At 40.3% G+C, this 27,353-nt stretch overlaps 2 protein-coding genes across 17 annotated transcripts in view; both read left to right on the plus strand.

Moving 5' to 3' along the window:
* Positions 1-8,060, plus strand: part of LOC135485578 (1-phosphatidylinositol 4,5-bisphosphate phosphodiesterase beta-1-like) — a 74,763-nt gene extending 66,703 nt beyond the window's left edge. For all 6 annotated transcript variants that reach the window (XM_064767741.1, XM_064767740.1, XM_064767742.1 and 3 more), the window contains 4 exons: positions 1,055-1,174; positions 1,449-1,600; positions 1,964-2,108; positions 2,321-8,060. In XM_064767741.1, the coding sequence (XP_064623811.1) occupies positions 1,055-1,174; positions 1,449-1,600; positions 1,964-2,108; positions 2,321-2,437 (534 nt within the window). In that variant the 3' untranslated portion in view covers positions 2,438-8,060. The remainder of the gene's footprint in view (positions 1-1,054; positions 1,175-1,448; positions 1,601-1,963; positions 2,109-2,320) is intronic.
* Positions 8,061-9,167: 1,107 nt separating this feature from the next.
* LOC135485579 (1-phosphatidylinositol 4,5-bisphosphate phosphodiesterase beta-4-like) overlaps positions 9,168-27,353 on the plus strand; it is a 60,959-nt gene continuing 42,773 nt past the window's right edge. For all 11 annotated transcript variants that reach the window (XM_064767746.1, XM_064767747.1, XM_064767749.1 and 8 more), the window contains exons 1-4: positions 9,168-9,273; positions 12,165-12,280; positions 13,518-13,598; positions 17,735-17,794. In XM_064767746.1, coding sequence (XP_064623816.1) covers positions 12,197-12,280; positions 13,518-13,598; positions 17,735-17,794 — 225 coding nt within the window. In that variant the 5' untranslated portion in view covers positions 9,168-9,273; positions 12,165-12,196. The remainder of the gene's footprint in view (positions 9,274-12,164; positions 12,281-13,517; positions 13,599-17,734; positions 17,795-27,353) is intronic.

Below are 27,353 nucleotides of genomic sequence, written 5' to 3' on the forward strand. Positions count from 1 at the left end.
AAGCTAAACAAATTTTACTATCTAAATAGTAATAGTAGATGGTGGTGATGAATCTTTGGTTAAGCTTGGAATAATAGAATTTCATTTCCCGTTGGAAAATGGAGAGTTTGTGATGAAATATTCACGGAAATGGGCACTTGTGGAAATATTTAAAATCTGTTTGTACAAATTTGTGGGAATTGGGCACTACGGATTTGTTGTTCATGTGTTTGTGTCATAAAGATTTAAACACACACCCTGGTAATTTCATTATCAATTTATCAATTACATGTTCACTCTTCCATCTCGAGTAAATCATAACGCATGATGCACGCCATGTGGTCACGTGAATTCTATGTAAACTATGCCAAAGAAACAAGGTGTTTCAACGTCTTCAGTAAATAGGGGTTTTGGCTAAAACATTGAATAAACTGCAGTCACAATGCTTCTTTGAATTAACTTTAGCTCTCAGCAAGTGTTGATACAACATGAATTTAGACATTCTACAAACTAAATAGAGGTGTTTTGTTGGCTTGATTGCAGAATCCCTGACAAATGCTTCAAAGAGGGGTTTTTGGTTAGGGTCAGCCATAGAACATTTGGATTCTGTCAGTGATTCTGAAATAGAGCCATGATGTTGGATGTTTGCGACCACCTCAATACCTCACTTTAAATATCTTTCCCCAATGCTTAGTGTGTTCACATCTAGGTGATGCCACTTAGGGGGAGAGGGTGCACATGCTTTCACAGTACATAGTTATGGTTATGTTTCACCTATTATGGTATTCTACAGGCTTCATGGTCAGTTACAATTGCTGTGCCAGTAACTTATACTGAAGCTAATCCAATGCCTGTGTAAACCATGCAGTTCCCACATTAGCTAGCAGTTCCAGCTCTAGTGGAAACAAAGCTTAAGACTTGATTGAGGTTTTTCATATGAGATAACTTCGAAAATTCCATATCTCTTTTAAATCTGTCAAACCAAAAATAAATTCACCAGCTGTAATTTTAGTGCAATTTCAAGGCCTTTGGAGTTGTTTTCAACATTTGTCACGACTGTGTCTAATCTTTTCAGCACCGTGATCTGAAGCGTGCTCAGACGGAGACGTTCGTCGCCATGCAGATGGACCAGTACAAGGGAGAGATCGACTTGTATGGCAAATACCACGATTCGTTGTATGACATCTTGGATCAGGTAAGTTAGAGTTTGTGAAGTAGTAGACTGTATTCCTCTGTTAGAGTGCAACATGAGACTGTATTCCTCCGTTAGAGTGCAACATGAGACTGTATTCCTCTGTTAGAGTGCAACTTGAGACTGTATTTGCCCGTTAGAGTGCAACATGAGGCTGTATTCGCTCGTCAGAGTGCTACTTGATGGGGTCAAAAGACATGATGTCCTGTACCTCGTTTCATGATAGTCACGTTGGTTGGTGAAAAGCTGATAGTTTAATTCACGTATCTTCTTGCAGGTGATGAAGGAAAATTTTGCGCAGCAGCATAAGAAGCTTGAGGAGACGCACGATAAGGAAGTGGCCGATTTGAGGAAGAGACAAGATGCACAGAGTCGAGAGGACATGAAGGGCCTCTCACGAAAACACAAGGATAAATCAGAGTTAGCTAGGTAGGTAGAAACTATTCTACTAAATGGCCTAGCTGACCTTGGGATGCCCTGATTTTTCATCCCAAAATGGCTTCTGACAGAACTGTCACTTGCCCGAGTACAGTAGAACCTATCTTTTTAGGACACGTTCAGGACTGACAGGTGTTGTCCTTGATAGAGAGGTGTCCGCTAAGGCAGGTTCCACTGTAATATCTTCCGAAAGACGGCATTTGTCAGGACATTAGAACATAATCCTATCTCTCAATATCGGGGTCCTGTTTACTGTTCTAAAGACGTGCATAACGAACTGCCTCCTAATGTATACAATCTGGTATTGGTTGCCGTTCAGTTACAACAGAATTTTGAATATCAAATTCTCTGCAGGGTAAAGAGGGAAGCACAACAGAAGTACATCCAGATTGCCGTGGCCGAGAGGCAAAAGTTCCGTGATTTGTTAGATAGAAAGAAGGAAGAACTGGAGAAGAGTCAAAAGGAGGTACAGAAGGAGTGTGAGGAGGAGAGAAAAATTGTAAGTCTTAGGCTTATGTTTCAAATCTCCTAGGATATCCATCAATTTTGAATCTAATGTGTTAACTATCCTAGGATTGCCGTCAATTTTAAAACTCATTCAACTACCCTAGGACAGCTGTCAATTTTGAAGCTACAGGTTATGCTTCAATTCTCCTAGGATATCCGTCCAACTTAGAAGCTATCTTATTAACTGTTCATGCACTTTTTCAGAGAATCGAACAGCTGAAGAAGGACTTTGACGAGAAATGTCGGCATCTGAAGGAACAGTTCAGGGCCGACCTGGCTGACGAGGAGGCATCACGGCTCAGCAGCGACGATGAAAGCTAGGTGCACACGTACACTTCTCATCGTGGATGCTCTTTGCACAAGATGGCCACCATCTTGCTTACGTCCGAGTCGAACCGACGACGGCGTTTCACGAATCACGGCTATGTTATTGGCGAACTCTTTAACTTTGTGTGTAATCGTTGAGCATACGCTGTAAAACCTCACTATGTCTAAACGTTGCACTTTGGCTGGTTTCAGAGGTGATTTACAGGTCATGCGAGCTGCAATTCTCTTGCACTCAAAACCTGTGGATGATGATTAGGAGAATGTTGCATTTTGTGCCACGCTTTGCGGGCGTTCAATCTGACCATGACAGTAAATCAATAATTGTACAAATAGCAGTATTCATCATAAATGAAGACTTCATGACAGAGGCAGAAGATGTAGTGGTAGTCTTATCTTGAAATTGGACCTCATGACATTATTATTACCTACCTATATAGAGGTAGTGAAAGTCTACTTATTCTTGAAATCAAATTAAAGGTGATTTACATAAGGAAGCTGTAGTTAATTATAGGTGTGGCTGTATTCACAATATTCAATCTTCATGATCGAAATACTAAAAAAGTTAAAAATGTAAGGAAATGTTTTTCACAAATTTTGATGTAGGTACTTATTCAATTCTATTCTAGTCAGTTGACGTTGATGTGCACCGTGATCAGCCTGCTTTCTGCATGACTACTTCATAAACAATATTTTGCTGCCTGGAGACTAAACTTTAATAGTAGGATGATTTCTTGCTGCAAGTAAAAGTCATTTGCCACTTTCAGAGGTTGGAATCTTTGTCGTAACAGCTGATCCGCTTCATAAGATTTTTTTCGCTCATTACGTCATGGTCAGATGGGAAGTCTGAGGAGCGAATTGCTGACATGCGGGCATGGTACAGCTCTGCCAGGTGCAGAGACGACTTCTCTTTCGATGAAGATACTAGTGTATAGAGGGCGCTTTTCAGAGCGGCAAAGTGGTAACTCTCGGGTACCATGTGAATTAACTTGTCCAGTTTGGAGTTCCTTTCATTTTAAGCAGAGCATGTGATATAGTTAGTGTTACTATTTTAATGATAATATGTGTATACGAAAGTCTTAAGGATATTTCCCATGTACAGAAGTAGGTGCAATAGATATTTTGTGCTGTGAAGATTGTCTAAATAGAATAATGATGTATATTATTAGAGATAATGATAATTAATTAGTTGACAGTGGTGAATGGAACGAAAGTTTCTTTAGAAAGAGAAATTAATATATTTTGATGGGACCCTCATAAATCAATGTGAAGCCTGAACCCCCTTACTCAGGGGTTGATGCCAAATGGCATCAAACTTGGGTCAAGTTCTCAGCAAACAGTTGTCGATAAAAAAAGATAAGTGTTGACTCCTTTGACATTTTTTGATTTAAAGTTACTTGCAGACAGTGAAAGATGACATGAAAATGTGGTGACCCTATGATGATAATCATCCCAGGTAAACCAGTGTCGAATCCTATCTCTTGAAAAAAATTACATTGTGTCAGTGTTGAACGCCTGAGAAGGGGTTATAGGGTTTACATTGACAGCTGCATAAAATTTTATGAAATTTGATTTCATCGCTATTCTTGTCTTCTCTATGCATTCTTGCCACTAATGCACAATTCTTCTATAACTTCAAAATGTGGAAACTTCAAAATTGACTGGCTAGTAAGTGCAGAGGCCAACTTCTCTCATAATTGAGACCTCTGGAATAGGATACAAGAATATTTGGGGGGGGGGGGGGAGGACACGGAAAAATTGTACTTGTAAAATGCTCATCTATCTCTTGGGATTGAAATTGTGCATAATTCTAGAGAATTCTATTTTCCTCAGCTTTGCTATTGTTATGGATTTGAAATCTTTGGCCTATTTTTTACTACTTTCATGATGATACATGTACTCTACAATCGACTTTGTTTTCTACATGCAATCGTACAAAAACTTGCCTGGGTGCCGTGTCCAGAGCGCGAAAGATTTGTCCTTGATTCATGACCACATCGCATGCAAAAACAAGCTTGTTCGGTTCTCGATTTGTGACAATATTCAGGTCTTTTAGCCATGACACTTCTGCAACTCTGGCCAGGGTTGAAGAAAATTTATGATGCCTACCAACTTCTAGTCATGTTCATGTTTGAGGCAAAAGTATTCCTGTTTGTAGACATGTAGGCCTGATCTAATGCTTTATCAATGATAAGTCTATATTTCCTAAAAAAAAGATCGTGGAAAACGCTCACAACACTTTGCATAATGTGCTTTTCTTTATATAGATGAAACTGCCTGTAACTTTATCTGTCTAGTCAATGCCTGTCGAAATATTATGTTGCCTGGTCAAGCAAGTTTGATTGGAATCACGTGACCCAGGACTGTAAAATGAGTCGTATGTCGTCAGGATAAAATGGTTAACATATTTATGACAGAATTGTTTAAAGATCACAGCCCACTTGCCAAACTGAGACATGAAATCACTGATAAATATTTCAAAACCTTGAGTGACTTGTAAACACTGGTTCACCTGAATATTTAGTTTGTTGTATAATAGCCTAAACTTCTACACACATTGGACTTTTATGCAAGTATGTTGTCAAAAGCATTGTACATTAAATTGCATTATAATTGGACAATTAGATGTTTTTTGTCAGTACGTAAGTGACTACTGATACAGAGATTGTAAGATATAAGTTTATATATGTATATTTGTGCAAAATTGATGAAATATACATGTGTGTATATTTGTTGAAAAGAATCATCCCTACGTGGGTACTTCACTTTTCTTGACAAACACAGCCTCCTTATTCATGGAAGAACGGACGTGAACAAAAAGGGGAGATTTTTGTCCAATGGTTGGGATGGTGGACTCCCGATGGAGAGGTGGAATCCCTTCCAGGCTGCTTTTTTCTCAAAGGGGAGGTCGGTCTCTCAAAGGAGCTGCTCAATCATACGGCACTCGCTTGACAAAGGGCAGTCAAACTGAAGCTTGAACCCAAGATCCTTGTCTCAGGTGAACTGAAGCAAGGCAATATCTGCTGTTCGATGCATAAGGAAGCAAAGTGTTTGGCAGGGTAACGAGACACTGTCCTGATTATTTCACTATTTCACTTGTAAAAACTCTATTTGGTTAACTGTAGATATATCATAACTGGACGAATCATATGTATCTACTCAGATTTTAAATTATTTACACTGTCAAATTAATTGTACAAATTTTACGATCATGCATATGAATATATTGTTGCCGTATATGTTTGTATATAGTTTGACATCACAGAGCTGTATTTTTGTGTTGAGATACATCCATGTTTTTCAGTAGATACATACATGTTTTCAGTGTATTAAAGCTGTTGGTAGAGGGGAGATTTTTCTTGTGCTAAGTGCAGTTACTGTTGTAGTTTGATTGTCTATTTTGAAGAGTGTATCATATTTGTCATGTGAGGCCAAGTTAACATAGAAATCATGTTGTTAGCTCTCATGAGACAATTGTCACGATTATGTATAACAAAAGAAGTTTTGAAGCAACACATGGACGGCTTTGTCGACCGTACTTGAGAAATTACTGGTTCATTCTACAGTTCACATCTGAATCCTGGCACGTGACTCAATAAACGTGACAACATGCTTTCTAAGTAAACTAGACCTTTGGCGTATTTTAGTTGGGCTTATTGGTCAAATGAAGGCTCATCCTCGAAACCAAGGTCACCAACTACTGTAAACGAAATGAGAGTGGAACCTCCCAAAGCAGACATCCCTCTTTGTCGGACACCCTCTATAAAGGACGCCGCCTTCAGTCCCAAATGGGCCATTACCAGCTAATTAGACCTCTAATCAGGACACCTCACAATTAAGGACAGCATTTTCCATCCAAAGGGTGTCCTTAAGTACTCTCTTTTGGCTCACCTTTTGTAATTTGCTGTTCTTGGTGAAATGATAGTCTGAACCTTTGTGGATAATGTCATCTATACATGAATCTGATAAAGCGTCGTTACAGTAGTGAGACTTTTTCTGTTGTCGGAGGAAGAATAATGCCATTGGTATTCGATCAATTCAGCCCAAGGAGCAAGTGAGGCTATAGCCTCGTGGTAGAAAATGAAGTTGTCCAAGAAGGTCATATTAGTTGGAACGTTATGTGGAAAAATACTCCTTGTTCAAAATTGCATCTTGTATATGGTGCATTAAATGAAAAGTTGGTTCCAAAACGTGACATGTAAATAAGTTTTTGGCGCTTTGGGGAAAGTGTGAATTCAGTTTGGAATCAACTTGGAAATTTGATATTTCGGCCAATGAAATCAATGTGGATTGAGCTGTTAGTTTCAAATTTTGCTTTTTGACTTTGAACATACTGGACCTCAGGACTTTCAGATCTGGTAATTACTGCATTTATCGCAAGTGTTTAGCAGCTCTTTACAGCTGGTCACAATGGAAAGTTGAGATAATTTAGTCAGTCGGACCATCTCATCTATGAGACCAGCGAGCATATGATAATCTTGGACAGTTTGATTTCTTGACGTGAACCAACATACTGTAAAATACTCATTCGATACTTGACCTACTTATTCTCACTGCATGCTTTGTTCGTCAACTGCCCTTCAGATATCATGGGTAATATGAATAAAGACCAGTAAAAGCTTTTACTCAAAATTTCATGTTCATTTACACCAGGCCGTATCCTACAAAACTGAAGTAAAGCATTTACTCGTCTTTATTCATATCGCCCAATGGTTCTGACATTCACAGCCACTAATTCCTCAAACTTGATAGGTATATGTAAAATGAATCTAAAAATCCCTGAAAATTAACTGGCATGAGGTATAGAATATTTGTTTTGAGTAATCAAGACATGAAATTAAGTTGATATCAAATCGGATTCTCGATTTCCTCATGCTGAGGGCATATCCGGGATTAATGTTACTTTTTGGCCCTTCACACAAGGGGGGCGGGCGACTAACATTAACCCCTTATTTCCTCGGGATGTAATTGCTCTCGTTAATTGAGCACAACCTTCACCACATCATGTAAGTGGTATTGTACTCAGCTGAAACAATGTTGTAAAAGTACCGATTCTGGGTTTCTTGGTTTGTCCAATTCTCCCTCGAGATAAATCATTTTCCTATACCATTTTTCTACTCATTCTTCTGCCATTCCTAAATGTACACTTTCGTCTCTGCAGATTAACCTAATGTATATTTTTGGTGTTTGGTTTAAAAGTCATGTCGTGATTAAGTCTTGAAAGATATGTGCATGAGTGTTGGGCTAACATGTGTATATCTCTGCTTGTATATTTGGATGTAAATGTAAGCAAATTTCTTGTCTTACACTTAATTTACTTCTAGGGTGGGTTAGGCAGTATTATCTCAGTGGTCTAAGGGTTGCATTTCCTTGTACATATGTCACTTAACCAAATAACACTAGGTGTAAGATGGGTTCACTTCAGTTTCATCGTACATGATGTCGTTGTGGCATTAATCAGTTCTGTATTTATGCAATTTTCCATTGGCCATGGTTTTGAATGTTGGGCAGTTACGTTTGATAAAGAACACTTGTTTAGTTTATTTTGTTATTCACATTGTATGATATACTCATTGTACAATATAATCTATCAATAAAAGCTTGTGTTAATTCGATGTAACTGCATGTAGCTGTTAATCTGTCTGTTTTCTGCTTCGTATTGGGTCAAAATATGCCATCCCATGACTTCCACTGCCATTTGGTCCAAGTACTTGCTCATATCTTCCCCCAGGAAAAGGGAGTTGTAATCAAGGCCCTTTTAATCCTCTTATCATCAGATGTTGGGTCATGCCCACTTGGAGGTCTTGCCCTAAACTTTTTGGGACCAGCAAAATGTTTCAACTGCGGACAATGTTCTTCACAGTCTACCTCAACAGTATACCAAAATGCAGGTGGCTTGACTCTCACAATCAGATGGCCACTGAAATAGGCCATATTTCTTCAACCCACAATCACGAAAACATTTGAAAACTGATTTGGACTTAATTTCATGCCATGAACATGAAGTTTAAATGTCCATGATTATTCCCACTTCTCCGCCAGGGTTAGTCCCACCATTGGTGTAATTGAGAATATCCTTATTCAATCAGTAGCATGGGTATGGCTAACAATACAATTTGTCAAAAGATAAGTCGCTTTTTCGAACAGATCCCCAGGTCTCCTTTACTAGCTCGAGATCAGGATTTTTTGGTTGTGTCAAAAGGCCTTCTCCGAACTGTCCACCTCAGTTTTAGGCTACATCCCAATGCCTGGTACATGTTGCCATATATGCTACAATGATACCTCAAACGGATGGAGTTGATCCCTAACCAGCATTGCATATTCCGGTCACAAGAACATAGATTGGCCTAAATTGAAGAAGTGTGTGGTTGACCTGACCCAGTCTCAATTTAAGTGCTTTCCATGTATATCATGTAAATAATGTAAAGGGGGTGTGGCAATGCACACCATCCATGCAGTTAAGGCACACATTTCAACATGACAGTGGTATATTGCTATTTCAGATGTGGAGGTCAATGGGTCACAGTTGTATATGCTCATATCTGATCTGTTTCGCAAATCGCAGATTCTGTTTTTCATTACTTTAGTTGGAACCGAACCGGCAAATCCATCCACATGGCTTTGTTGTGATTCGGACTCCATCTTCTTATCATGTGACAAAATTATCATCACATGACGTAAACCGAGACTGTGATTGGTCGTAATTTCATCAACACTGCAGCTGGACTGGAATAGCATTATGACCCAACTTTGGAATACACGACTGGATTAAAACACTGTTGTGCTAAAATTGGTTGTTCCTATTGTGATCAGAACAATGCTTTCAGAGTGAGGTAGGTATAAGCCATAAACTACCCACGTGGTGCGAACAGTGATGCCCTATTCACGTTTTTATTGCCTATAGAAGGGAACATTTTGTTAGCTGAAAGAATCCATCCCATCCTTCCTGTACACAGCTGTACATTTTGTACAGGTAAAGGCCCATGTAATCCGTTCATGTGCATTGATGCATGAAGTCAGTGACATTGACAAGTAGTGTGAATAGGCCAACTATGAGATGACCATACTGCTTTACTGGGTTAGAATTAAATTAAATTGGATATACCGTCCCCGATTGGAAACGTACTTTGATCACATTAATATTTTAATACGATAACTCAAAATAATCCATTACCGACAATCCACATGGATGGGCATGCTGCATTGACCACAGGCCAGCCGATTTGGCAAGGCAAGGGCACTCGTTTTTTGACGAATTGTCGACAATCTTTTTTTGGGATGTGGCAATGACCAGATCAGAGAGGGATTTGAGGCAAAAAGTGCTTATTAGGTCAAGTAACGTTGCTCGATATTGTAGTCATGTTGTGGGAAGAATACGAAGATTGTGCATAATATACTGCACCGCCAAAAAGAAGACGCATTGAAAGATGATGTGACATCACTCTGACCTGACAAGTAACATTCCTTGCTTGGCATCAGTTGATCGGTCATGATCACTCGTTGTGAAGCCACTTGTATTTTGAATGGTATCCCATGGTTTGTCACCTAATGTTGCAAAATCGAAGATTTCGGCAAGGATGTCAAAGACACATTCTGAGCATGTCAGAAGGGCTAAGCCAACTTCGGACAATGCCATCAGCCAATGTGACCCTGCCACCCTTCCAGGTGAAACGCATGACAGGTCAGCGCCATAACCCAAGCAAAACCGTGTAATTAAGGTTGAGTTGACCTGTGGATTCCTGCCTTCTGGGGCAAGGATTAAAGATCTATGATTTCAGGGAGCTTGGGCAACCAAGTATAAAGATTGGAAATCAATGCCCGAAAACAATGAATGACAGTAGTTTCATCTCGTGCATTATTTTGACAGTTGACAGTAATTTATCGTACAATGGCAGAATACCTTTCTTTGCTAACATTGCAGAGGATAGCGTCTTTATGGGGGAACCACACCCATCTCTCAGCAATATGATAATGACAGAAATTGTTTGTCGGATAAATGAGTGTAATTATTGAGAGGATCAAGCGGGGACATTACATGTATTTGAGATGATTATGTCTGGGTGGGTCAGATTTGTTTGTAGGCCATGTTTCCAGTATCATATTCATAATAGGCGGTCTCCATTATTCTTTTCTCTTATCATTTTCCAACACTAATTCAGTTGGGATCTCGTTATAAAAAAAGGGACATTGGCAATGTCAGAGTAAATGTCAATCAAGATGCTTTTTCTTAGAGTTTGACACTACATTTACAGAGTCTTTGACAGGTCTGGAGTATGAATCAAAAGAGCGGTCAACAGCCAAATTCTGCTCTTGTTCCCCCCGAGTCTGGATGTCTGGCTTCATGTATGTGGTCTGGCCAAACCTTTACTGGTCTTACCATCTCAGAAAACTGGACGTGCCACGTTTTGTGGCAAACACTAAATGTTGGATATCCATACTTTGGATTGAAAATAGAACGAATCTAATCCTAATTGGGATTACAACAAGAAATTGTTGCTATTTGCCCCTCTCGTATGTCTTGAAGTTGACTTACACCAATCGAACCTCACCCTTTTCAAGGCTGTTTTTAACCTTCCAGTCCCAATTCACCAGTTGCTTGTACGAAGCCCTGGAAAACATTGGCGATAGAAAATATCGAAAAACTGCTGGGTCTTCATTTATCAATGAACTATCTTCCAGTCTTGTCCTACATACAAATGTACATATCTTGTCAGGTTGGCACCCATAAAGGTAAAGTATAGGCGAAAGATGTATACTGACTTGTCATGGCTGTTTGCTCATGCCAGCTGGCTGTCATCAGCCATACCCGCTGTAGATTTCATGGTAGAGTCGAGATTGGAAGCGGTGCTGTAACCATGGTGACCATATTGGAGTCGATGGACAAAAGCTTACTTTGTGAGGAAAAAAAGTTGACGAACCCTCATGTACACTATGGTGAGCAGGTCATTCATTCAGGACTATATTGACCAGGTGTATGAATCTCAGGCATCACTTTATGTGCAAGAGAATCAGCACTTTGTTGGCTACCGCTTTTGAATTCAGGATGATACTGGTTTTGTAAACATACATAAACGTTGGGTGAAAAGAATCTGAACCCTGGTGTTGCTACTGGTGAGGCATTCATCCATGCAACATTGTATAGTAACTCACTGCTGGATGTAAGGGTACTCTGACAGGATGGATAGCCTCATGGAAAAAAACTGCTAAGTGCTAGCTTATGCTACCTGGGAATACACGTACCAGTACGGTACGTTGTACGCAGTTCAGCCAGATTTCCACTCCGAGTATCAACTCCTCCATAAAAATTCCTGTATCTGACAAGTCAGTTGGCTATGCGGGGCTACATTGTTGCTCTCAACAAACATTGGAACAATTTTTTTGTGAAACAGCCAAATGGATGATTTTTTTAGGGCCAACGTGCATTTTATCACATACTGGTCCAGAGTCGGTGAAGACATATAGAGAAGATTGGGGTGTATATCGTGGAAAAGAAATGGAAGTATTTTTTAAAGTCAAAAATGCCTGGAATTTGAAGGAAGTGCCAGGGGCTTTAGGTCTTGATTGTCCTAAAATGAGGCATAAAATGTCAAAGTTAACATGGTAAAGAGTCTTCAAGAAAGTAAATCAAGCTGAGCAACTCGTGACTGTCAGGGTCATCGAATTCAATGAAGGAGACATTTTTAGTTTGTTTTGTTTTTCAAAAGCGATATTCTTGTGTCTTCAGGATAACCGTGTGCCAACCGTTAGCGGCTAGCTATGGCTAAGCTCTACGACTTCGAGTGGAAGCGACCTGTACCTGAGTTGCTCCAAACCGGCTGTGTCCTTGACAGGTGGGATGAGGTAGGTATAAAAGTTGGTGGGCTGAAATCTGTTCTTTTTATGGCAAGACTTGAAAATGGATTAACCGAATGCCTTTCTGCTTCCTAAGACTGAGAGATTGCGTAAGTTCAACATTCAAGTAATCTTATCCCAGCCTCCTTCCTGGTTGTGACTATGTCCTTATTAAGTGTGATTTGGTTGAATGGAAATTATAATCAAACACAATGAAATCTGAGCAGTGCAGCACACGCTGTTGCTTTAAAGATGATTTTGTGTGTGTTTTAATCGTACAGGTGGATGGTAGTCTTGATTCATCCAATATCAAGTAGTCTTGATTCATTCAATGTCAAGTAGTCTTGATTCATCCAATGTCAAGTAGTCTTGATTCATCCAATGTCAAGTAGTCTTGATTCATCTAAAGTCAAGTAGTCTTGATTCATTCAATGCCAAAGTCACTTGTCATACACATAACTTTGGGCATGTTGGGCTCATCTTATCTATTATACCATTTCATGCATTTGCAGCCCACAAAAAAGACTTTGAGGATCGAATGAACGCTTTGAGGAACTCCCCCCAGTCGATTTCTGCCTGACATTGGCCTATTTTGAAATATGCTACCTTGATTGGTTGACTTGAGGAACATCATTTCAAACCATATTTTGTGTCACTGTCCTTGATATTCAGTCCAGCTCAATCCATCTATGACACAATCTTACTGAAATTAACTTCTTGCACATTGTCACAATCAGACAACCATCACCGTATCAGCAGACGCTTGCTGTATCTCACGCGCCGGCAACATCTGATCAGTGGCACTGTCATGAAACAAGTCAATCGGAACGAACGATTGATTGATGTCCTCCTTTAATCTTTTTCCATTTCTTCAGCAATAATTTCCATTTATTCATGTTGTGATGTCAAGGTTTTCAAGTTCGATCGACCTCATGATTTCATTTATCTCGATAGTTTATCAATAGTACTCAGAAATGGTGATGGTTTTGATGCATCACGTTGCAGGTTTTGCCCACAGTCTGACGCGTACAACTTGGCCGGCAGTTACATGTAAATAAATCAGAACAAATTTGATTTTAGTGGTACAGCTGCATTTTTGGGAAACGGCCATAAACTTTTTCTCCAGTTATGTCTGCTTTGCAGAAGAATTAACTCTGAAAACTGCAGTGCTTTTTAAACCAGAAACTGTAAAGCCTTTCTCAAAATATATGCAAGTTCCGTAAACATTCTTGGGCTTTCTTTCCAGGAGAATAACTCAGTTGAGTACAACGTGAATGTCAAGGTGGATGAATTCGGATTCTTCATCTACTGGAAGAGTGACGGAAAGGTGAGTTGAACATGCTGTTTTATAGTTCGTGGGGGTATTCTTGGGTCCAAGTACGATGCATTCCTCGACATTCCTGTCTCTCAAATATTTCTCAGAACCAAATGCAATATCAAGTTTTTTTATGGCTAATATTTCTCAAGTTCAGCATACACTGTAAGCTGGTTGATTTGTCCGTTGATCACAACAGGTTGTATGGTACTCATCACAGTGATCTTAAACTTAGGAGCATGTTAAGAATGAGGAGTACGTTGCATATTTCGCGCACAGTGTATTGATGACTCATTATTATGATGTCTGCATTTTATGTGCAAAAAGCAATAAGCAAAGGCCTATGGCATGTAGACTAAAATCTCTGAACAGGAAAGATATTGGTGGCTTATGTGTCTTGCATTAGCAATTATTGATCCAACCCACATGCATTGGTTATTGGGGCACACTCTATTATGTATCTTATGCAAAACTACTGAGCAAATTTGTATGAATTCACGATAAAATAGTCGGTAAACTTATTGAAAACCTGTTGTTTAGAAAGTACGGCCCAGGACACACACAATAATATCGGCAGAATATTGAATCTGCGGTACTATAACGTGTATGAAGCTAAACTACGCGTCTATGTGAGACTTGTCAATAAGGTTGGTGATATTTGTTTGTGAGTGTGGAGCAAACGTACTGAAGTTAACTTCCAATGACATGTAAATTTAATACCGTGCATGAATGAAAATCAATGCTGTAGATTTTAATGACAGGTGGGTGCTGATGGGACATAATGTGAATAGAACACAGCAGCAGTTTATTTCTGGTTCAACTAGGATGCGCGTCCCAGTGAGGCGTGGAGGAGTCCTGCCCTTCTAATAATTTTGCTTGGTGGTTTCAAGTACTGGTTACACCAGATCTGCACATTCTTTACATTGGCCACTTGTCCAGAAATGCTTCCTAGCGACGGATTAGCCAAGGTTACATTGTAGATCCATCACCCTATGTCATGTAGGTGAGTCGCATGATGGGACAGATAATTTGAAATTGATAATCCTATCGTATGATAGGTATTTTTTGCCTGGGGACTACAACGGCATCATATAGAAAGATACCCCAAACTGTCCGAGCATAGTATGATAAGAACAATTTATCATATCAGATTGTACAAATACAAATTTACGCATGCTTACTCAATATGAACGGTACGACCGTTTCGAACTAAGACCATAAGCTGTCACATTTCGATCGAAGTTCTTAGAGATGAAAAGCAGACAAGATCCATAGCACTTATGTTAGAAGGGATTAGTTACTTGACATTTATAAGACCAATGATACATACAATGTACTTTTATGGAGAAGCTAGACAGAGCAAACCAGACAGATAGACACTTGGTATGTATCGGACAGTTAACCCGTGGTTGTAAAGCTGAATGTTTATTGCCAAATAGGATGTTACGAAGTTGAGACAACACCTTTGGTTGAATGTCTTCTGGCAGTCCAGACTGGAAGAAGGGGCGACTGAAATGTAACAACATAGCTCACCGAACTGTAAGTTCAAAAAAGGTGTACTCATACGTACAAAGATGCAAAAGGGGACACAGACAAGAATGGTAGGCAGCATCTAAGGCTTTCTTTGGACTATTCTTCTTCAAATAAAGTGAGCTGGCCATGCAGATATCCATGATTGTTCAAGACACATTCCTTTGCGGACACTGAGAAAAAAAGGCTGCTGTAATGCTGAAGGCTACATCGAAATGAATTCCAAGTCCAACTCAAACACAATTCAGTATCAACCATAGATTTCTGGTGATGACACCGTTGCACTTATCACTTGTTGGTATTACCACGGTTATTGATCAATCCTTTGGTTTTCCATTAATTGGTGTCAACCTGTTTTGATCAGCATTGACAGAGGTGTCTGTCGTGATCAGCTCCTCAGACCATTCCTGATCAGTCTATATCTCCAATCAACTGGTAAGACGGTGAGATCTAGCCAATTGTGACATGATAAGTCGGTGATTTTAAGGCACGCAGACTAGTCATTAGTCTTTACGGCTGGCCAGTGAATTAAGATGGATGTCTTGGAGTCTGACAGAGATAGGAGCGAACATGGACTGCCTGACATGAACTGCCAAAGCGCATCTGATAGGTTGTGATATCACAGTAGGGGTATCACTGTCTTAGTTGTCGACTGAAACCATGATCATGTCTTTGGCTCAGTCAAATGATTTTCCCCCAAGTGCAGTTTCATTGACTTGACGTGTAAAACCAATTTCATGAATGAGGTTCGCATATGCTTCAATTTCAACAATCATCCTTGTTGTGGAGACGAGGAGTCCTGTGGGTGAATTTAGATTGAGGTAGCAGAAATTAAAAGCACTCCTCCTGTGTTGAGCGCAAATTTGTGATCTATCAAAAGTTGGCTTGATTTGGTTTAAAGTGGACCCCTGTGCAGGCTAAATAGGAAGTCTGTTACTAGTGAATTTTGGATAGTGGCAGATAAGTCATCTGGTCTCATCTGACTTTATCCAGACTACTACTATAGTTAATAGTGATGAAGGAGGTAGTACCAGAAGGGACCACAAAAACTGGTCAGAAAAAATTGTCAAAAACTGGCTACAAACTGGTTACAAAAAGTATTAAATAAACCCTGACTTTCTTGCTTCTTCCTTCCTGCTCCAAACATTGGTAGGAAGCTAGGTGGATCATGTTCAACTCTTCAGTCTCCAGGGGATGTTTTGTGGTGTAAAGCACTGCTGACAGGAAACCAGTAAAGTTTCTTCAGGCAGGCTGGAATGATGTTCAGGTCAAAGCGAAAAGTCTTATGCAGTGAACTGATCATCCCTACAATATGTTCAGTTGGAGTGCAAGAAGTATTTCTGAACTGCAATATTTTGAAGCTTACGTGTACATGAAGCTGGATGTTGTTGTACTAGCTTTCACTTCAGCATTATATTTCTCTTGTAGCCTACCTGGGGGACGTTTAAAAAAGTCAAGGTTTAGTGGCGTAACCGATGGTCACCACCTGCAATTGAAGCAGTTAGCTGCTTCAGGCATCCATTACTGTGATAAGTGAACTGTTATGGCAATTTTAACATATCTGCAACTCGAAACTCCAATTTGCTTTGCTGCATCCCGGCATTGGTTTTGAGGAAGAAAGCAGCTCTCTTCCTTTCAAGATTTTGCATGCTATTGTTATTCAATTCCTGGCTTACACGTAACCAGTGGCTGCCAAATTTCATGTAATAAGGACTTTTCGTCTCAAAAACTTCCCGTTTTCACAACTGATTTCAAGTCTTTTCAAGACCAGTCTTCCCTTGACCACTGTTGTCTACTGTTGGGTTCCTTCTCTTTCACAAATCCAGTTCCTTTAGAATGTAATCAGGTGGCTTGAGCCATGCCTCGAGGCAAGGGTTCTGTAGAGCATGTTCTTTAGACAGATATAGTCAACCCTTCATTGCGATCACCGTGGGTTCATCAACATTGCATTGTTGTCAGAACTTGCTTATTCTAAGAAAAATAGTCAAAATTGCCAAATTGGGAAAATATCACTGTCATGATTGTACAACAACCAGCTGCAAAAATGTAGCTGCCTTGTGCTACGAGATGAACCAGTGCATTGATCAAGTTATCGAACTGCATAGAATCCTCGGAGAGGTTTTCATCAGTTTTCCCTATTGATCGGGAATGGAGTTAGATTGCCTTGGGATGGCTGGTCGTTAGTGATTGATAACGACTCATTTGATTACCGCAACCTGTATGTCTATAGAGACCGTATGGGCGATATTGTTTAATAATCTTTTGATCGTCCCTCAAATTGCATTGGATCCAGTTGTCATCGGATTTTTCATGAACCTGTCTTTGTTGCTCGGCTGAAATTAGGTTTGGAGGAGGTTGATGAATACCTTTAGAAGTTGTCTGCTGTGTGCTGCGTGTTGTGGATGAAACAGTTTAACCCTTCTGTTTGGGAATTTTTTCCCTGGGTGTGTCTTACAGTGGTTTGGTGTTATGTTGTAGCGTATTTTTAGAATTTCGCACAACAAAATGACAACCTATGGGCATGCTAGCTTGTAAAATGCCCCTTGTTGTGTACACATTTCATGCATTTATAATTGCACGAGGTATGATCACTGAATCTAAACTTTCTTTCGTTGCAGGAAGGTCAGGTGTTGGAGTGCTCACAGGTGAATGATGTGCGTGCAGGAGCCGGACCAAAGGTATAGTTTCTCTTTCGACTCTGTATGTTTTCCTCATATTCAAATGCGTGGACAGCATCTCCATATGTCTTTTGGACCAGTGGTTTTATTCTTCCTCAGACTCAGACAACATGGCGTGACAGGATAGTGACCTTTCCCCAGTGTTCATTTGATTAGTGATTTGGGGACAAAACCACGTCGTTGGGGATGTTAGTTTCCTTGAGTTATATATTGCCAATTAGGGCCTCAGGAGGCCTGGCATTTCGTCGTAGGATTCTAGAGTGTGAAGATGCTGTCTCTGTCACTGGTGCTGCGGTGGGACTGTTGTTTAAAATCAACATCAGTGCCTTTCACCTTGACGATTCTGATAAAATTTAGCTCTTCTGTTTATTATTGGTATCCACTATCGGCACATGGTGGCGCATGCTGAAAAGTGGCTGCTGTAGGGAAAGGGTTTAAAGAAAGGGACGAAGAAGTCTTGTTTTGCGCACAAGAGGTTAGGCCAGCTCCTCCAGAATATCCAACATGTCTGCCTTGCATGGAGATAACTACAACCCACAAGCATCCGATTAGGACCCATCGCCTCGTTTGGGGAGATTTATCACCATTTCTTACGAGATTGTGGAGAACAGTCAATTCTAGGGTCGATAAGACATGCATCTTGCTCTGATGATCCGGTTAGAGACCAGAATACCAATGGTAGCGTAAAATGGTGACGGCCTTGCCAATGATTGGTGTGGCTAAGGGAGAAAATGATCTTATTCTGACGGATTATCAATACTTTGGTTTAACTTATTAAATGCCTGGACGGCTACTACTCGCTGGCTGTTGTGACCCTCTGTGTTGGGTGTGTATCAGTGAAGCCCCTGTATATCTGGAAAACTAATCACGCTGAGGGCATCCGTCATGAGACTCATCAACCTGCACCCCAGGCTGCTGTACATCTGATATGGATTGAGGGTATTTGACTGAGTGAATAACGCTCAAACACAAGTTCGCAACTTCAATGATTGTTTTCACCAGTCCAATATTGGTTGCTTGGCGGGTATGATATATTTGTGGACAAGAATACATGTAGGGCTTCACTGTTTGGACAGAACAAATTAGGTTTAACCCTTGGGGATATGTCTGGTCTGGGGTCATCATGACTGCTTCTGTGGTTGCTTGGTAAAGGTGCGGCTACCTACTTCTGGTATCAAAACACCATGCGTTGCTCTAACTGGAACAGATTCAAAAATAACATAATCACTTCTTTCGCTGAAGCCTTGGCTAAAAACTGTAATTAGATAATCATATTGATTGATTCTCCTAATCAATTATCCATCCTGTCAGCTCGTTCTTTTTCCACCACATGTTAACGTCATAAAACGAAGGCATTTCCAATGGCTGCCGCTATCCATGACAGCTGGTTCTCCATGCTGATATTGGTACAGGATGCTGTCATTATCAGACTGGTCTCCCGACGGATCAGATACACCAACATTAGGATGCTTACAGACCTGGTAAAGTTATGTTGACATGCACTTTAAGATGATAATTGTCGTCTGTTATGGATCTAGCCTTACAAAGTTGAAGGCCCCTGACCTGTCACAGGGCAAGCTTCTTAATTCTATTAGCTAGATCAAAGAGCTAACCTGGAAGAGGTCTTCAGGGATGTTGACTTTCTTTTGAGAACCCATAATACTGCACCATTCCCAGGTTATCATTGTCTTTAGTTCAAGTTGTGATCATCTACGATTTACTTGCAGTACTATCCAGATGTAATATCCTATGCAACCTGCAAATTAAGTCTACATGCGCTATCGGGTCTGTTGCACATTTCGGATGCAGCTGCACCACACAATTTTTAGGTGTGTTACAGCACGGATGTTACTTCTGGAAAGAACTGTACTGTCCTGAAAATACTTTTAAAATAGGAAAGTAAATGAAACCTGCATTAAAGTTGGAAACAAAGTTTTGATATCGAAATCCCTGTCCTCCTCCATGAATGCAGATCCAGCACCAATGAATGATTGAACCCACTACCTCTAATCACCCAGCAGCTTTTATCGGAGGTCGGCCACACTGCTCCTGTTGATAGACAAATCAGATTAGTAAAATCTTCTCCAATTTTCCTCTGATAGATTCCTATTGATGATTCTAATTGCAGAGCGAATATCAGCCTGCTTTATTTAACATTGATTCTGTCTCCAATATCTGATCAATTTGTATTTGATGACATTCATATATATGTCCCCTTTTATCAATTATTTTGAAACGAGAACCTGCTTTGATCAGAACGAGTATGATTGACAGCATAATGGGTGGAGTTGGCCTGTCGTTTTCAAAACAAAACCTATATTTGAGAATACGAAACCTGCGTTCCAACAACCTAAAGGGCTCCGATTGCGAGTGATTTCTGTCCCTTAACCTATGATGACTATAGCCATGAAAACTTATGGATTGTGATTGTGAATTGTTAATATGGCCATCCGGCCGGCTTCCTGCTTGGCAAAGCCATGTTGCCACCTGATTCACCATGCCTGCTTGCCTGCAAACCTATTTTGCCTCGTAGGGTGAGAACTCTAGATACTTGAATATCGCTAGCTCACTTTGCCTGTTCTTGAAATGCTGATAAAGTGATTTACTAGACACACAAAGAAGCTCTATATTGATAGTTTGATTGAACATTCCCCATCTTATAAACTGTCAAATAGAAGCATTTACGTTGGGAATACCAAGATGAAATTGAGGTTTTACCATGAACCGTCTTACTGGCTGTAGAGGGGAGAGGGGTAGCGTCATCTAGTGGTTTGTGTCGGACCACTCGGATAATGAGTTCAATACTGACATTGATGTGTCACATGTAATAGCAATTTGATATCTGTCTGACGGAAAAAGACAAGCATTTCACCGACATTTGCAAGCATAAGATCAAGAAATTTCCGTTGGAATATTTTTTTATTAAAAATTAGATTACAAGTGCATGAAAAATCGTTTTCTAACAACTGTCATTGCAAACTTGGTTCAGGGTATTGATTCTTAAAAATGGCATTCAATTGGCAGGTTGTGTCGCAAACCCAAAAAAAATGTTGAACATCAGCAAGAATTTGATTAAATTGCAGAAGGAAATATGATAAGGCATCTCTTCTGACAGGATCAAAGACATAGAATGTAAAATGCTCCATAGAGTGCATCATTCGCGGTAACAATAAACGTCTTTTGTGAATCTGCATGCAAAGTCAAGTTTTTACTTTGGTGGAACAGATATAAATGCTGTCAACTCAGTGATATTGGTGTATATCCTTCAAGGTTGTGTGCGGGGCCCCACCCTAGAAAACCATTGCCTTGAACTCTCCTGTCCTTAAACAGCATCTGATGTGCCTCAGAATATTTGGATAAAATCAAGACCCTTGTAAAAATAGCATGGTATGTCACATTTGATTTCATAATGATTTATTTGTTATCACATGAACCTAGTCATGTCTCGCTGGCAACATGAACCGTGCATGCCGTAAATCGCCTGGATGTGATTCCCTTTATGAGCAGATCATGATCAGAACCAACAAGTGTGAAAATAAATGGAAGATGAAGAATTATTGTGACCCATTAATTTGATATAGGAACGACTTGACATGTCTTCATTATGACGCTGAAATCGAAATACCGATAATCATGCTTTTTGACCTTCTATATAAAATTTCTGACCCTCGACGCCCTTGACTTGCGATAATTTATCAGTAGGTAGGTACCTGGCTTTTTCGAAATGGGGAGGGGGGGGCAACACAAATCTGGCAGTCTGAACATCGGACAAAATTTGCTTGAAAAACAAATTGTGACCCTGGGAAGGACTCAAATTGTGCTTATAGAGTAACTATTGAATACCATTTGATTAAATTATTGAGTTCTGTTAGCAAATTCACTCAACTATAAATGTATCAAGCCATGCAAGACATTTTGAAAATGTAGTCAAAAGAGAGAACTTTTGAAATCACCGATAGTTTCCAGGCAACGATAGCAGATTGATTTGGAGTGCGTCAGAAGGGTGACTGCATGGCATGTCATTGAACCCAAAGGGTACACTTCTGAATCTGGAGTGGATCGACTAATTTTAGCGAAGACGTTCATTGCCAGAATGAAAAAGAGAAATGTTTATAAAGAAGCGATTTCATCGGAAGGGATCAAACAAATTTGACGCAGATGATATGAATCTAAAACAATGTTTTCAAGTGAAAAAAAAGCCACCTGCATACAGATATGATTTAAGTATAGAAACAAAGGGAAGGACCAAATTGACAATTAGACACACCATCATTGCCTGATGATGGAAAGTAGTTGAATTCGAATCTAATTTTCATGTTTCTCTACCGCTAACTTTATTAGATTGATTCTGCTGGAAAGCATTTCAAATTTGATTTGTCTCGTCTATATCATTGTACCGTGATACATGTGGAGTTGGAAGCAATCCCTTCCAAATACATCACCCAAAGAAGAAACTTAACGCCACTTCCGGTGCCAAATTTGATGAAATGAAATAGGCCATTAGCAAATTGATCAGGGAGTCGTTAAGCCAGGATTCATCAAAGGTGACTGGCAACTGTCTTAAGTCCTGAGGAAAATATTGACTTGCACCGGATGTGGATCATATGGAACTGAGCTGAAGTGGATCGTGGAATAGATCTGAAGTTGGTCACTGAAGACACCGCATGTGGATCATGGAAGACACACCATGTATGTAAAGCTTGGTATCATGATAGACCTGATGTGGATCATGGAAAAGACAGCATGTGCATCATGATAAAGACCTCATGTGGATCATGGACGACACCTCATGTGGATCAAGGAAGAGACATCTCATTTGGATCATGGGAGAGACCTCTCATTTGGATCATGGAAGAGACCTCTCATTTGGATCATGGGAGAGACCTCTCATTTGGATCATGGGAGAGACCTCTCATTTGGATCATGGAAGAGATATAATGTGGATCAAAACAAGTTAGCCACTAACTTAATGTTAACTTTAACATGGTGTCAAGTCTAATAAATGTAACTGAAGGAGATCACCTCGATAGGGACATAACTTGTTTTGACAAACAGGCCCAGCTGAACATAAAGCTACCAGTTTCCTGTCATGGTGATAAATTGGTCCAGAGGGAAAAGGCTGTTCCATCAAGGCAGTGATCAAAGATAGATGGTAGAATAATTGGCTTGTTTCCTTGCTTCCGTGAGGTGTGCGTGGTCTACCACCAACATGACAAAGACTGGAAGTAACCAGGTTTCATTAACCGATCTGTCCTTCAATTCCTGCTTTGATGGACTTCGGGGAAAATGAACAGATCTCTTCAGTCTTGCAGTTGGCTGAATTCTGTCTCAAATTTGCATCAAATTGCCTGTATGTCCGCGCTGACATCCAGGCTGGATTACTCAAGACCAGGAAGAATCCTTGACTGTCCTCGAACCTGACAAGATGGAAGCTGAGGGCAGGCCATGGCGCCACTTGATGAGGTGCAGTTTGATTAACAACCATTGGATACTGTAAAGCAGCCAATTTTTGCGCCTCACACCTTGTTTTTAACATTGTTCACACAGCAAAACTACTGATCAGCGTCATTTTGATATTGACACCAACGATGACGGATCTTTGCCGTAAAAGCAGGCATCAATGGAGATATCGGCATTTTTCATGAGCTGGTACCTTCGCCAGGTAATCACTATGTCAATCTGATCATAAATGTCAAGATGCCAAGTTTCGTTTGATTTATGCCATGAATAACTGGCGAAATTACAAGGCTGATCAGATCATTACGTGTCTCTATGATCTTTGTCAGATATGTGGCAGTCATTGGGATGATTAAAGACACTCACAAAGTGATGGGACAGAAAATACATCCATTATTTATACGCTTCATTGATCTTAATGCATGAAGTAAGTTTAACTGAAATGAGATATTTTTATATGAGGTTCACTCAGTTCAAAGTTTGAGATGTCTCGTAGAAACTAGCATTATTCTAAAGTCTCTGATGTTGGACTAGCTGACGGAGTAGGAAAACTGTGTCAGAGATAATGACAAATGTCCACTCATGGGGAACAACCAATTCTGGACAAAAATCACTCTCCCTAATAAGGAGGGTGTTCTCCTAAACTGTGGTGTCCAGTAGGAGGTTCCACTGTGTCAACAGTCCTCCTTATGCTCGATATATCTGATTGGAAGGTGAAGGAAGAGACTAGGACTGACGAACAATGGCAGAGCCGATAAATTGGTTTGACAGAGAATCTCTTCTTAACTAAATTCTCTAGAGTCATGGCAATTAATCTTCTCACCGGGTCAAGGTCACTAAATACGATTGATCATTCTTCAGGAATTTCATTTAAATATAATATCTAACGACTTAGAATTCCAGCATCATTCTTTATTGATGCCGTCCAAGTGTCACTGTGCGGTGAGCCTTTGTGACCCCCAACAGTTTTGATGAAAGTATTTTAAATGGCATGCCAGTGTAAAGGAAATCGATCTGAGTGTTAGTGTTTTTCATAAAAGATGCATTTTGTAAGAGAATATTAATTTCAACTAAATGATCTGTTTTGTTTCATATACAGGAAAGTGAGCAGAGAGGTGCTGAGGAAACAGCAGCCGGCACAAATTATTGCATCTTCTGCCCCTATTTTACAGTGGCTCATTGCCATCTCTGCATGCTTAACTGCAAGCCCTGTCAAGTCTACAGTCTCCACCTTACAGGCAGGACTTCTATAGGTGCACTGCCAGCCTCTAGGGAGATTGTTGTGACGTGGGAGACTGCATCAAGGTGGTAGACAAGAAACTGAAAATGCCCAAGATGAAACAATTTCCTCTGAGTAGCCTCGTCCCTGGAACTCGGGCTTGATAATTTGCATCCATATTTCCTCTGACCAAAGGACAGATTTTCCTTGCTGAGAAGTTCCTTGTATCACAGCCTTTGAAGATTGTATCAGCTACTAAGTCACATCCTTTCATTGCATGTAATCTAATCTCTCCCTAAGTGATCCTCAAACTCCACAAGGAGCAGCACTACTCGGGGAAAGTGGTGATAAAAATCAAATAAAAATATACAAAAGTGCAGCCAGCATTGTTTGGCTTCTTTTTCATGTTCTTCTACAGAAAGGCTAAGTGTGTGATGAATCAATTTATACTGGATTATTACCGCTTATTTTGATCTATATGAATGGTTTTTACAATGATATTGGTGTTCTGGAGCAGACTTTATGAAGATTCCTCAGTAATTACAGCAACTTTCAGGATGTAGATTTGCACACTTCCTTTTCTACTTTATTTGGCTTTGGCCATCTCAGATTTTGTGGCAGTCACAAAGTTGGCAGCTAGTCCACCGTCATCCAGTGATTGCCACAGCTTGGTTTCTAAGTCTTCATCTTCTGGACCAAAACTGATGGTCTCTGCAGAAAAGTGATGGCAAAGGTTGTCAATCCTACACCTACACTTCCTGTACAAAGAGGTACGGTTGTTTTATCCATCTAAAATCACGTTGGTATAAATTCTGGCTAAATCTGTTCTGTTCTTAATGCAATTCTCTAATTTGATTCTCTCAGCTTAACTTCACATCGTTCACATGCAGGCTTCAGATGCCACTAATCCCCTGTGTGCCCCAATCACTTCGACCGCAAATCCTTACAAGTTTTTCTGTCCTTATACCACAGATCATTCTTCTAATCCCTCTGCGCCCAGAGCACTTTGACTGCAAATGTACAACAACATGTTTTTTATGTGGTGGTTCCATATAAACAGGTCAGTAATTGCCTGTTTACCATGTCTCATGAAAGTTTTACCAAGATCAATATTGCGTGATCGCTTGGAATACAGAACAGTAACCCGTGGTTACCTCAGAGAAAAGGTACTGCCTCAGGAGAGACATGGTCAGGAATCTAGTATGTGCATATTCCACAGCATTTTATGAGTCCAAATGGTCAGTTAACCGCTACATGCTGTCTATGCTGTTTGCTATTTATGATATGATGAATTTCTCATCCGGAAGTCTGATAAATCGGCCTGATAAGCTCTATATAAGCAGTATGGCAGGCTGAATGGTTTCTTACTGTCATAAACCATTTGAAAATAATATTCCACTTTCAAATGGGCTTGTTTGGCGTGAATTTATTCCAGTGTTCTTCACTGAAGCGATATGCCGACTGTCAGAGCTTTCCGATGCATCAGGTAGGAGATCCGGACACTTACTAATGGCATTATAACGAATGCAGAAGTTTGATCTATAGGATGGTTCTGGAATGCAGGACTTGCCGTGTATGTTCAAGGACCAAGGACAGCTATCACGGTGCTGAAAAATAGCACTTTCACATCCAATATACTTCCAATCATGTGACAAATCGAGTGTTGGGTGATGTCACACGTCAAACCTTGACCATGACCGTGACATGTCTGATGTAACCCGGATGCAACACTCTGTTTGTCACGCGGTTAATTGGACAAGAAAACATCAGCTGTAGTAAAAAAATTACAAACCTGCGACATGTTGTCTCAGAAAAGTCCCTCTGTGTGCTTCCTGCTTTTCAGGAAGCTAAAGCAGCCTTCCTGTTAGGTTATTGCAATCTCCCCACAGCACATTGTTGCAACTCTAAAAGGCAATTGGCGATCCATGTAATTGGTGACGGCTGCTGTGCATTCTGCATTGTATGTCTGGTTACCCGGGGAAGTCGTTTCGGAATAACACAAGAAATACAATAATTTGGTCTGACAGAATTGCTTCTGCAAGCAATATAAAGCTGTATCAAAATTCCGGATTTTGACAAGGGACACTGTTTGGATGAGAAGGTTGAATTCACAAAATGAATTTTTGATTTGTTCCATTGGAACAGCAGTTCGACAGATGGACGTGTTCGATGTTTCGACCAACCATTTGATTGATACCAACAGAAAAAGGGACTGTATTGCAATATTATACAGTATGTACCCCAAGTATAGCCCCACCTTCCCAGATGCCTTAATGGCCTTGCAGTAGCTGCGGTTGTCCCCATCTCTGAAGAGAAGTGCCATCAGATGCAGCTAGCTGGTGGATGGGTGGAATGATAAAGGACATTTCCTGTATCAGATTAAATAATGGAGGCATTCTGTGCTACACAAATCACTCGAGAATGTCTTATCGATGCTGCACAGGCGGAGCTCTTGCTTTCTGAAAAGATTCCACCTGATTGATGTCCTTGCTTCCTGAAAAAAACGACTTGATTGATGTCCGGGCATCTTCGCCGTGCTAATCTGTTGTCGGGGCCGGATCAGACAAATTGGTTTGGCGATCACTCGAAGGAAGGAAGGCTAAGGCCTTCATAGTAATTTCTTGTAAAGAGACTTGCCCAAGATAATAGGAGATTTATCGATGATCGATAAGGAAGCATGGAAAAAGTGTCATTGGTTTTGGCATTGTTGTTTGGCCATGGAGTGTCAATTTGATCGTCGCTGTAGGGTTGGTCGTGGTGACTATTAATCAATGGAGAATCAACACAATTTTGGGCTGGGATGACAGATAATGGTCACAAATGGACAAAATCAATGAGGGGATAGATGCTGGAAGCTGGGTGTGGCAAGGCCATGGTCAGTAT

This window comes from Lineus longissimus, chromosome 3 (genome assembly GCF_910592395.1).
Source record: "Lineus longissimus chromosome 3, tnLinLong1.2, whole genome shotgun sequence".
Classification (NCBI taxonomy): domain Eukaryota; kingdom Metazoa; phylum Nemertea; class Pilidiophora; order Heteronemertea; family Lineidae; genus Lineus; species Lineus longissimus.